The sequence below is a fragment of the Camellia sinensis genome, chromosome 13 (genome assembly GCF_055761805.1).
Source record: "Camellia sinensis isolate YWXY chromosome 13, ASM5576180v1, whole genome shotgun sequence".
Lineage (NCBI taxonomy): Eukaryota > Viridiplantae > Streptophyta > Magnoliopsida > Ericales > Theaceae > Camellia > Camellia sinensis.
The window spans coordinates 2,052,107-2,065,299 of record NC_138973.1 but is presented as its reverse complement, the minus strand read 5'-3'; the positions used below and the strand labels follow the sequence as shown (position 1 = coordinate 2,065,299).

The following is a 13,193-nucleotide window of genomic DNA, read 5'->3' as shown; positions in this document are numbered from 1 at the left end:
AAATAACACATTAAATTAATTAATCAGAACATTAAATTCTCATATGACCACACAATTAATAAAATAAAAAATAAAATAAAATAAGATAATAATAATCATAATAATAAATAATGATTTAAAAAAATTAGAATCACTATAGTTTTGAATTCGAATTCCAACATGTTGATCAGAAATGCAGATCCGTGAGAATTCAAGCTTTGAGTGCAAAATCGAGTTCATCGCCATATGTTTTAGCTCCAATCACACCTTCTCCAACTACAAAGCCATCAGAATTTTCTTCACGTCTCCCATCGATATCTATGTCATATCAATTGAACCGAACGGAGTTGATTGCTAAGGCACTGGAGAACTCAATTCTTTGAGTAGGAGACGATCGACAGTGAGATTTATAGATCTGAGCTTCTATTTCAGCTCATCTCCGAAAGGAATAGAGAAGAAGTCCAAGAACTTCGCCGCTTGGTTTACAGCCCACCGATGGAGGAATCGGCAGAAAAGGCCACTGTCGGCGGAGTTCGGTGAAGTGAGAAACTCACGGTGGAAGTTTTTTTGAACATATTTGGGGTTCTATGCAAGGATGAAGATGAAATCGTTGAATGCTTGGGGGTTAAGAGTGGAGATGAGTCTCTATTTTTGTGGAGTAGAAGAGTTTGGAAAGAGAAAAATGATATGTTAAATTTTTCTGTGATATATGAATATGGAGTTGAGAGATCTTAGATATCATAAAATAATATTATGAATTTGTTTTATTTCTAATAATGGAATAAAAATGGGAGAATGACGTTAAACTAATTTTTCTCAAATATAAAAACTTATAGTTTGACTTCTATAATAAAATAAATCTCAAGTTTTTTTATTTTATCAATTTAAATTTTAAACTTTTGATTTTTAAGATTTAGATTATATGTCTATTTTTATTAAGTAAAATCGATCGGGGAAAATATATTTTAATCATTAAACTCAATAAAATAATAATATTTTAAACATTTTATGTAAATTTATATTGTGTTTAATAATTAAAATATAAATTTTTAATTAGTTTTAGTTAAAGAAAATAAATTAATGGTTTAAATTAAAAATAAATAAAAAATTTAAAATTTAAATTGACAAGATTAAAAATTTAGAATTTAAGGATTGTTTGAAAACAATAAATTTTAGACAAAAAATTAATATAAAAAGTTAACTCATTTTCTCTATTTTTTTTATTATATTTATAAAAAATAAAAAATTTACTAGAAAAATTGAATCCCAAACGAATCTAATTTGTTACCAGAGTCAAATTATGCTCGGATTAAGGATGTTTTAGGGACTTCCCCTTCAAATTTAATTTGTTAAGGCAATTAGGAGAGGGAGAGGGAGAGGGAGAGGGAGAGAAAGCAGTGAAGGCCAATAAAAATGGCGGTGTGACGATGCAGAGAGGGTTTTAGTTGGTTGAGGCAATAGCACAAACAGTTAAACGACGAAATTTGAATATTTCAGTCATCAAAGACAGCAATTGACGAGAGAGTGATCAATCGAGCAGAGGTGAATCAATGTCGTCGGTGTACGTGTCGGAGCCTCCGACGAAGGGGAAGGTGATATTGAACACGACGTATGGACCGATGGACATAGAGCTGTGGCCTAAAGAGGCACCAAAAGCCGTGAGGAACTTCGTGCAGCTATGTATGGAGGGCTACTACGACAACACCATCTTCCATCGCATCATCAAATCTTTCCTCGTTCAAGGCGGTGACCCCACTGGTACTGGCGAAGGTATCCTATCTCTTTCTCTCTCGAAAATAATATATTCATGTATAATTTTACTTGAGGTATAAACTTTATTTGATTTGAATCACTTCAATGGATTGAAGTATAAATTTGTGTAAAACCTTCAGTAATGGCAGAATGATAAATTTGAGAGCCACACAATAGCTTTAGAAAAATTTGAGTAAACATTTGAGCCTCCTTGATTTGGGTAAAAAATTGAGTGAAACTCAATTTGAGTAAACATTTGAGGAATTTTTACCCAAATTTAAATTTGATGTAGTTTAGGTTTGAGTCAAGGATTGGATATGCCTAAATCATTAATTGAATTGTTTTTGATGGAATTAGCAGTAACAAATTAGCTGTATGTATATATGACTTAACAAACCCCCGGATCCTTTCCCAATATTTCTTTCAATTCCCTATTCGATCAACAGTGGTTTTACCTTGCCTTCCTCTATAGCCTGCCTCTGAAGCGTTTTATTTTAATATCTCTCTCTAGTTGAAAAAGCACACTAGGTTCTCTGAATGTTCATGCTCAATGTACGTAGTCTTTTGATGGGTTTCATCATAGTTAGTGACATGTATTATATGTGTTTCACAAAGGGATTGTCGATTTCTTACATGATTTAATTGGACTAGTAGTTTGGTTTTATGAGTCGGGTTAAATGGGAATGAGGTCAGTTGCATTCAACTATTGCTGCACTTCAGAGAATTGCTGTCTTTTAGTTTTGGCATGAATATTAAGAGGAAGCATAAGCTGCATAACTGACTCTATCATGTATTTTCAGAGGACATTTTTCATTGTACAGTAACCAACTCACAAATTTTTTCTGGTTTAGGAATACTTATATTCATATAAGGCTCCACACTGGTTATGAGATTTTACTTACAATAATCAAGTTTCACAGTGTATCCACTTTCAATTATATAATATATATATATATATATGCAGGTTGAGTGCAACCCGAAATAAATCTGTACCATGTTATACTATGCATTCAATATTTAATTATTCGGAGGATGTAATACTGAATTGGGATGGATTTGGATCTATTTTTTCCAACTAGGGTCTTATCATGGCAACCGGGCCATTGGCACATTACGTTTTCAAAATATTAAAACTATCTGAGATATGAAATTGAGAGTTTTTATTTTTTAGATTGTATCCATATCATAAAGATGCGTATTTGTAATTTTTGCTGGCTCTCTCTCTCTCTCTCTCTTTGTGAATGAATAAGATTTGTAATAAATTTAGTTTTCTTGTATGTTGCGTAATACTGGGGGCCTGTTCTCTTCATTTGAAAGTCTTGTTTTTCATAGGTTATTAGGCACTATTGATTTCTAGTCTTGGATACATTTGCATCCTTCATTCCTGAATGCCTTTCAGTTACAGTCTTTGGTGCTTATCAATAAATGCAGGTGGCGAAAGTATATATGGAAGTGTGTTTGCTGATGAGTTCCACTCACGTCTAAGATTCAACCACAGAGGCATTGTTGCATGTGCAAATGCTGGCCCACCACATTCAAATGGAAGTCAATTCTTTATAACCCTGGATCGTTGTGATTGGCTCGACCGAAAGCATACCATTTTTGGAAAGGTATGCATGACTTGATATCTGGTTTCACATATCCATTGCCCATCTTTGAATGTTAATGCAACTGGTTCTTGTGTTTACAGGTGACTGGGGATTCAATATATAATCTTATTAGGTTAGGTGAGGTTGAAACTGACAAGAATGACCGGCCATTGGATCCTCTGCCAAAGATAACCTCAGTTGAGGTAGGTTTCTTGTTAAGTCTTAAATCTGAGTGTTTCCCCCCCCTGATTGTACTTGGAAATCCATTGACTGTTGATGTCAAGTAGATTTGACTATGGAAGACCTTTTTATGTAGGATAGTTGGTATTCCATCATGGATACAAAAAAGAATTTATTGACCTTGGTAGTTACCTTGGTAGTTACTTTGTCTTTTGGTAGTTACTTTGTCTTTTTATTGACCTTGGTAGTTACTTTGTCTTTTTCTTATGGTTTCTTCTTTAAAATGACCTTCGCGAATCTCCTTCACTCAGCAATGCTATAAGTATTCTTAATGAAGTAGTTTCATTTCTCAGTTTTCTTTTTTAAATCTATGCTTTAGGTATTATGGAACCCTTTTGATGATATTGTTCCTAGAGCCGCACCTACCAGGTCTTTGCCCTCTTCCACAACTGATGCTGACAACAAAGCCTCAAAGAAGAAAGCTGTGAAGTAAGTTTCTTCCTGCATCTTTGGAATGGAAAGCAGTTCTGTACATGGTTAAAGTGTTTTATGCTATCACTCTTAAGTCTTAACTTATCAAATGATCAATATACAGAAAGCTGAACTTGCTTTCATTTGGGGAAGAAGCTGAGGAAGAGGAGAAGGAACTGGCAGCTGTAAAGACAAAAATAAAGAGTAGTCATGATGTATTGAATGATCCTCGTCTCCTTAAGGAAGAAAATCCGACTAAAGAATTGGTAAGAATTCAGAATTTTATTATGCTTTACCATGAACTGATAAATTACTGGATGAAAATTTTCAAATAAATGGGTCGTAGTTCTGTTAAAGCTGACCCACCATATACGTAGCAATGAAAGTTCTTTTGGAATAACTTGATCAATTAAATATGCTTTAATGAGTTTTACTAAGACAATGACACTCATCGAATACTCCTATTAATTTTTTTAATTTGTTAGAACCGGACACACGAAAGTATATTGCTAGAGTAGAATTAGTCTAGGTTGGTCATTTTATTTTTGATGCAAAATTTCATATTGTGGTTGTCTTTGAGTGGGATAGATTTAGGTGTTTTTGAGTTATGCAAGAGGGGTTGGATTTCAATTCATAATGATCAAATTTTGCCTTTGCAAATTGTTGCTCCATTTACATGTATACATCCCCTTTAGGCACTCGCACTAAGAACTCGATCTATTTTACATCTTCTCATAACTTGTTTTCATCCTTGCACTTTGAAAAAGAAGTAAAATAAGTTATTGTAAGAAATTAGTTGTTTCTATGAAAAACCCGAACTTGGCTCGCAGTTGAGCTTGAGCTTGCAATTGACTACAAGTCCCGCTCAACACCTGTTCTTCAGAGCGCTCACTGGGAAAAATCTTCCAATGTCCACTCAACTCCAATTCGACAATGCTCAACTATCATCTTGAGTGGGCTTGCATGATTTGCCAATAAAAAAAAAACTGTTTCCTAAAAGGATCTTGCCGTGGGGAACATTTGTTTCTAAGAATATTGCATTATGGGTAAGTGATTATGGAGGTTCCCTGTTGAATAGTGGGCTAATTTTGAATTACCTTATGATGTGTCATTTTAAAAACATTTAAGAACTCAAGGTGCCAAGTAGCAAAGAAAGTACAAATTTGAGCAAACATTTCTTTTATATCTATATAAATTTTTAGCATAATCATCGATAGGATAATAGGACACATGTGACATATCTGAAGTTACTTTTATAAATGCAGAACTCATCTGAAGTCAAAGCAACAAGGGATGAGCAGTTAAGTGTAAGAGAAACTTTAAGCTCGAAGAGAGAAGAGTTGCGAAAAGAATCAGAAGCTGAATTTCCTGAGTCCCTTGATTATAGTGATGATGACGAGGCCAGCTTTGATGCACGAATGCGTCTGCAGATACTTAAAAGGCGGAAGGAGCTTGGGGATCTCCCAACTAAGGAAAAGCTTCATAATGGTAAGTTCGTTGTCATTATTAGACTTCGAGAAGTCAATCTCAAACATGTCATCTTCTTTTGCTTTTCATTTAATTTCGGTTTTCGTTTTCTGAACTTAAGATGAAGTTTAAACAGCCTTTCTTTCTTGTATCAATGCTGCCATTATTGGAAGCAGCAGACCGTCATACCTCTTTCTAAAATATGGTTTGGTTTAACTTGAGGATGAGAGGCAAGGGGAGTTGAGCACCGCATTTTTCAATAGTTCAATTAGTTTTTGGGGATCATGGTGAAAAAAAGGAAGAGATTTACTGGGTTAAAAGTGGCAAATTTTGTGTTTCATACATTTGTGGGCACATTATTATGTCAGGAGTGTCAAATGGTTTGAATTATGCTAAATATCTATGTGATTGAATTTCTTTGGTTTTGCACTGCAAGCTATCTTGAGATGAGAATAATTTCATGTACATATCATTGCAGTTTTTAATTCTTAGTGTAAAACTTCTTTCTTTAACGTTCTACTTAAACCTATCTGAATGGTGTGTCCTGGCAATGGCGGAGCAAGAAAATTAGGTTAGAGGGGGCACTTATTAATTATAATTTTTTATTTAAAAAAAATTCATGAGCAATATTAAGATAATAATAATTTTATAAGATAAATTTAAACATAAAAAATTACATATTCATTATTAATAAAAACAAATCAAAATTCTATAATAGTCTGGAATAGCTCGGTGTGAGATGATGATGTAAGTTTGTAATTTTAGCACAAAAAATTATGGATCAAAATTCCTAATTTTAAAAAATAAAAACACATCATTTATAGCACAAATTATTATAAAATCTATTTAATTTTTATTTGACAGAAAAATATTAAAGAGATGACATTGCTTATAAATGATGTGTTTTGAATGAAAATTATTAAACAGTCTTAGAGTACCATATGACGTTACCTACGTGATGCTCAAAGTATAGAAAATCACAAATCACATTAAGTGGTATGTCAACTACTTGAAAATAATGAGTTCATTATATCCAATCTATAATATTTTTCGCTACACTATTGATTTAAACTACTACATAAATAATAACACATAGTGTTTCCAAAGTATCAAATAATTATTTGTTATGAACAATATAATAAATTATTAGCTAAAGAACATGTTAAGAAAAAAAAAAACGAGAGAATAATTTTATACATGACAATAACAAAAAATTAAAATTTGCAAAACTGAGGGGGGGGGGGGGGGGGCACGTGACCCCCCTCGGCCTATGCTGCCTCCGCCCCTGTGTCCTGGTATATATTATAGTTGAAACAGATTCCGTCTTGTTGCTCACTGAAGACAGTACTTCATTAATTCTGTTAATTTAGAAAATTCTTTGTTTGTTTGTTTATTTATTTTGATGAGTAAGACATACACACATCCACATCCACATCCACATCCACATCCACATCCTAACTCGGACTTGAACCCTGCGCCTTCCCTCCAGGGTTATCTGGAGATACAACCAAGTTGACAGCTGGTGTTATGGCGGTTTTCGAGTATGTAATTTTCAAATTTGGTACTACGATTTCGTAGAACTTCTTAATGACTAGCATTGAATAAAGAATGACACAAATTTGGAGTTTCAGATGAAATTACTCGGGTTCTTGAGCTGATTACAGAACCACTTTCGCCCCCCTCTCTCCCTCACTCAGACACACCATGCATTCCCTCACACGCACATTGAAACTCTGTCTTTCCTCAGAACTGTTGTACATGATAAGTAAATAAAATAAATTGAAGATAGCTGGAAGAGCTCAACCTGTGTACACAAGATGTTACAAGATGAACAACAATCCCTCTACAAAATTTAGCTCTCCTATAAGATCAACAAAAAAAGAAAAAAAAGAAAAAGAGAAGATTGACAAAACCTCCATATTAGCTAAAAATAAAACACATGGAGTACAAAGATTTTACCTTTTTGTATTGGCATCACATCGTCAAAAGTTCATTGATTTTGCTTCCTGTAAACTAGAATATCAATAGGACAAGATGAAGATATTCTGTTCCACATGTACTGGTGTAAGAGAAAATTTCTTACAGTTGTTGATTGTTTTCCAGCGGTACCTCAACACGACTATAGTTGCTAAATTGCTGCGTGGAGTCTAGAATAACAACCATTTTTGTTACTTGAAGAGCCAAATTCCAAAAAGTTATCTAGATGACACGTGGTTGCTCTCGTGTTTCTTTAACTTGATATTGAATTGATTACATCCTTTTCACTTGAGCTTCCTTTTTCCTGGCTTAGTACTAACCTTAATGTTTTTTAAAGTGTCCGTACATATATAAATATCATTCGCAGATCCATTCTTTCTGTTTCTCTCGGCATATTTAGCAAATGAAACTGTTCTTATATTATGGAGCTTTATCATAACACTTTTTTCTCCCAAATAATTTATGACAAGTCCAAGAAAGTGGTTTGCATCTTCTTTACCTATGCATGTTTTAAAGTAGTTTACCCTTGTTCAATGCATCCATGCTGTAAAACAATGGGACTCGCAAACATCATGTTGAGAGGCAACTTATACTTTTTGCAAGGTAAGTTGAATTGTTAATGTTAAGACCTTGAAACGGCTTAATATTGAGCAGCAACTTCAAACTAATCCACTAAGGATGATATTCAGTTTTATTTGTTTCATGTATCCTTCATTCCTTCTGTTTTGAATAATATTAACTTTTATGGTTCCTTAGATAAGAGTTTCTATTTGTCTAATATATTTTATTTATTTATTTATATTTTTTTGGCATCTGCAGAGAGTTCCAGTGTAAAGGAGCATGAGAGATCACCACCAAGGTATAGGTCTTAATTTTGACTTCTCATTGGTGCTTTCTTATCTTGTGTCACCAAAATAGAATAAAAATCTAGAAGTTTGTTTGAATTCCTTGATGTTTTGCCGTTGTTCATGGATCTATTTGTTTCCAAAGAGTTTTGTGGCATTGTCATTCTGATTTGTTACCTAGTACATGTTCATAATCTACCTTATGCAGAATGCCGATGACACACAAGGAAGCGTTTAATTTTGTATTTTATTTTTAATAAGTAAAGAAGTGTTTATTTACGGAAAGCATGTAGATAGTACAGGTGATCTCTGGTTGAACGTCACCATGTTTCGTGGGTGCTTACTTTATATGGAAAAATATATATAATAATTTGCAATGCATATTCCATATGCATGTGGTTCATCGAAATACTTTTGGTCTGAAATATGAAGCATTGAGTTTTTGTTTGTGAATATATATTGCGTGTCATGTTTCTCTCTGTGCCCTACAAGTATCAAGATGATAATAGATGGCCTAAGGCTCGGGGTTAAGTTGATTTCTTTCTGTCTCAATACCCCAGATTTAACATATATCACATTAATTGAATTGATTGAAAAAGTTATTCATTCTATGCAGATAACTTATTAAAGTATTTGGTGTCTTCTTGCATTTTTGTTGGTTATGGAAAAGTTAATTCATTCTATGATGATAATTTATTAAACTCTTTCTCGCATTTCTGCTGTTTATGGTGCACTAGTTTTACTTTGTGCATTGCTGATTTAGTTAGTTTGTTTATGCTATTAGCATATAAAACTCGTCTGAAATTTGTCAACTTCTAAGACTCTAGCAGCATTGCTTCCTCCAGTCGGAGTTAGTGTTCGTTTCTTTATTGATTATTTATATGCCCTTCTGCTTTGATAACGTCTTGTTTGATGAGCAATCATCATGCTTTGACAACATTATCACCTGGTTTATGATAGTGTGCTTGTCTTCTTCTATGTGCATTTATTGTCTTATTTTCTGACATATAGAACCCCTGCAATATCACTGAGGCATGTGAAAAATTGTCATAGAATGAATATTGCAATTTTGTGCTAAGCAGGTCTGATGCTGAAAATTTTGATGACCAACCAAAAGTGGAAAAGCTATACTTGAAGAAAAAAGGAATTGGCTCAGAAGCCAGGGCTGAACGTATGGTTAAAGCTGATGCAGACTTACAGTTGTTGGGGGAAGCTGAACGAGAAAAACAGTTGCAGAAACAGAAGAGGCGCAGACGTCAAGGACATGAAGATGAAGTATGTTACGAAACTTATTATAATTTTTGGTGTTCTTCATACCATTTTATTTTCATATTTATAGACTAATGGCCAGCTCATTCTTCTTTAACTAAACAAGGTACTGACACATAATATTAGAACTAATTTGGATTTCTGCATATTAATTCTACTGCACTATATTCCCATTGGAAAAACGTCTTCCAAAATGCATACAATTGACGTTCCGAGTGTAAAACAGAATATTATTAATTTTTAGTCCCTAATCATAATCTTAAAGGAAAAAGAAGGAAAAAAAAAAGAAAAAAAAAAGAGGAGAAATAAAGAAAGAAATACAGAGGAAATGAAAGGGGGGGAAAAAACTGTTTTGCATGAATATGCATTTTACCCACAAACTACTGGATAAGAAAGAAAACAGATGAAAGGGAGTGGGGTATTGAAATTTGGAAATTGGGACTATCCAAGATGCATATCTCCAATTTTTTAAACTTATTTAAGCTGGTTGGCTTGGGTTTTCTTCTTTCTACTCATTCTGTTTTATTTGTTTAATTGTTTACTTCTGATTTTATATAATAGGTGCTAGCAAAGCTTGAGAAGTTTAAGAAGGCCATTGCTGTCGAACCTGTTGAATCTAATAGCAAAGTTAAAGGTGGTAACAATGAGGACCTGTCTGATTGGACAGGAGTTAAGTTAAAGTTTACACCTCAGCCTGGCAAGGTATGCTTCAGATCTCCCATATCATTTTCATTAGAATATTTTTTGTCTTCCATATATGGGATGTTTGGGAGCCAAATGGAAATTACTGCTGAGTTAGTAATTATGGATATGGGTTTAATTAAACAAATAATTGTAAGAAGAAACAATATGATTTCCTAGAATTCATCACTCATACTTACCTTATTACTCGTTTTCATGAGACAAATTTTGATTAATGACATGATTGTGGTAATCCAGTGTTGGCTCATCATCCAGATACAGCCTTTGTTTATCGTGATACGTGAAATTCTCCTTTCTATCCTTGCACAGGATAATATGTCGCGCAATGAAGACCCGAATGATTATGTGGTGCATGACCCTCTTTTGGAGAAGGGAAAAGAGAAGTTCAACAGAATGCAGGCAAAGCAGAAGCGACGAGAGCGAGAATGGGCTGGCAAATCCCTTACTTGACCTTCTCCCTGCCATCCTAAGGGTTTAGGTTTGTGAATATTTAAAATACCCAACGGAACTGATGAGTTCAGCCGCATTGCATCTTTCTGTTTCTCTTCACAATGCAATTTGACTAGTGAAATAACATGATATTATTCACGTGGTGATCCATTATTATTAGATTTACTTAACACTAAATATTGCGTCAAAATCTCATCATCTTTTTTTGGGGGTTGTTTTCACCCATTCAACTGATTGTAATTTTTGTTTTATTTCCTGCTTAAAATTGAATAGACTTCAAATTTCTGTAATCTGAAGTTTAGATGGCCAGACCGACCTTTTGGGTACTGTTATACATGTTAGTGAGGTAGCTGTGTAATCCTATTTCTTCAGTCCAAAAAATTGAAGCCTCCTTTTGGTAATCAAATTATTTTGTAGTCTTTGTTTATTTTGTATTTTGGCATATGGGTAAAAATATTAAACTACAGCAAGCCTTTTTTTGGGAGCTTCTATATGCACACACCTAATCCCCTCAATACACACACTTACTGATATTTAATTTTATTACAATTTTATCCCTAAGTGAAATTACTATTTTAGACACCATTGTTAATTGAAAACATCTCAATGCACACCTCAGAGTTCACATCTGTTGCATCGTGTGTGTAGCTTGTTCCACTGGTTTGGCATGCTTATTTGAAAATGGAAGGAGAACCAATGAACCAGTGAACCATTGAGGATTGTGAACCAGTGAACCAGTGTCATTCATAGCTTCTTCCAAGTTCATTGAGCTAGAAGTGAAACCAAAGGGCTTTGGCATTTCCGTAGGGAAAACATCATTGTTATGGAGGATTTGCCTTCTGAAAATCAGCAAATAAGTGTTTGACAAATAACCTGTAAACATAAAGTGTTTTTGCATTAAAGTACATAAAAGGTAAGATAAATGGAAGCACTTTAATTAGTGTCATTCATAATCTGGGATGGTTTGAACCCTGCCAAACTGCCTCAAAACTCTATCTGAATTATAGGATTCGACAACGTCTAAGCATTTTAAGCATCCATGGTAGAACGTAACCGGGTTACATGGATGCCGGTCTCTGCAGCTGTGGTATGGATCTCAAATAACCTATAAACGTAAAGTATTTTTGCATTAAAGTACATAAAGGGTAAGATAAAAGGAAGTTTTAAAATTATCGCAGGATGAGTAAACTTACATCAGTAGCTACTAAACTGTCAAGCTCGGCTCGAAAAGATTTCAAATGGTCAATGGAGGAACCCGCCTCTCTCCTAGATGCCCAATGGTACACGTGTGGCATGTCTTCATTGTAGCCCATGTTCTGATGAGGTCGGAATGCTTGGAAGTGCTCATAAATCCACGCCTCCAAAAGAGTCATATAACCACCCATCTGCTTAACCCTAGACCGGCTAGCAAACCCCAACTGTCTATATAAAAATGCTAATGCAGCAGCACCCCAGGCATAAGTATGTATGGATCCCAAATCCATCAACAAGCCGAGGTAAACAACGAGAACCCTGCCGCCACTCTTGTCACTGAAGAGTGTACATCCCAACAGAAACAACAAATAAGCTCTTGCAGCGCACTGTATAGCCTCCTCGGGGTCTGAATCTGTGACACCAGCAAACTGACTTCGCAACCATTCAAGCCTGACTGAATTGCCACCAGCAGAAGAAACCTCTTCATGTGCTGCATGTTCAGTAATCCCCAAGCCATAAATGAATAATATAACTCCATGATGATCTGTCACATCTGGTATGCTGACTGATTTGCCTACAATGGGAAGGCCAAGAATAGTGCCAACATCATCCAGGGTCAAGGTCATCTCACCAACTGTCATGTGAAATGTGTTCGTCTCAAGTTGCCATCTCTCAACAAAACTGGAGATTAGAAGCTTGTTGACGAACCGATAAGTGCAACGAGCTAACTGTGACAATCCAGACTGCTCAATAATGGCTTTGAATCGGGTGTTGTTCTCTACTGATCACCATGGCCATGCAAGGATCTTGGAAGAGTGATTATGACACTTTAAGGGCCCTCGTTCCTACAACACAAATGATATCTCATTACAAACTACCATACAACACACACACAAAAACAAAAAAACTCATATACAAATGAATGTTTACCTCCCCGTGCCAAATAGCTGCAGCCACATGACTATTGAAACTCTGCAATATTGACGGATCAGTCGGTCCACCTAGAAAAGCATGAGTAAGGTACTCTTCCTGGACAGGAAGAGAATCAGGTAAAGGGGTATCCTCCATAGCAATGTCAGGCATATCATAACCTTCAACTCGTCTTTGGCTTTGGCCCCCACTTTGACTGGCACTGGGAATATCATATTCTACCGAAACTGGATCATGACCTCGACCTCGACCACGACCTTGACCTCGTCCTCGCCCACGCCCTCGTCCCCGTTCATGGTCTACATCCAATTCATGACGTCATCTATTTGAAGCAGTAGTGGGACATGTTGTTGATATTCAGAATCCATATTATCTGCAAAAAATACTA

General features: G+C 35.0%; 1 protein-coding gene across 2 annotated transcripts; it reads left to right on the top strand.

The window, feature by feature from the left end:
- Positions 1 to 1,168: 1,168 nt before the first annotated feature.
- On the top strand, positions 1,169 to 11,108 carry LOC114265381 (Cyclophilin-like peptidyl-prolyl cis-trans isomerase family protein). 2 transcript variants are annotated; one of them, XM_028206205.2, is made up of 10 exons: positions 1,169 to 1,749; positions 3,163 to 3,341; positions 3,422 to 3,523; positions 3,880 to 3,989; positions 4,096 to 4,237; positions 5,237 to 5,459; positions 8,235 to 8,274; positions 9,343 to 9,535; positions 10,091 to 10,231; positions 10,541 to 11,108. In XM_028206205.2, the coding sequence occupies exons 1-10, from the start codon at positions 1,530 to 1,532 to the stop codon at positions 10,679 to 10,681; spliced, it is 1,491 nt and encodes a 496-aa protein (XP_028062006.1). In that variant the 5' UTR covers positions 1,169 to 1,529; the 3' UTR covers positions 10,682 to 11,108. The 2 variants fall into 2 exon arrangements, with proteins under 2 accessions (XP_028062006.1, XP_082757275.1); XM_082901149.1 differs by having other exon boundaries at positions 10,469 to 11,108.
- The last annotated feature ends 2,085 nt before the right edge of the window (positions 11,109 to 13,193 follow it).

Coding starts and splice junctions, on each gene's coding strand:
- LOC114265381 (XM_082901149.1), top strand. CDS start 1,530: ATGTCGTCGGTGTACGTGTCGGAGCCTCCGACGAAGGGGAAGGTGATA. Junction 3,524..3,879: donor CAAAGATAACCTCAGTTGAG/GTAGGTTTCTTG, acceptor TCTATGCTTTAG/GTATTATGGAACCCTTTTGA. Junction 8,275..9,342: donor CATGAGAGATCACCACCAAG/GTATAGGTCTTA, acceptor TGTGCTAAGCAG/GTCTGATGCTGAAAATTTTG.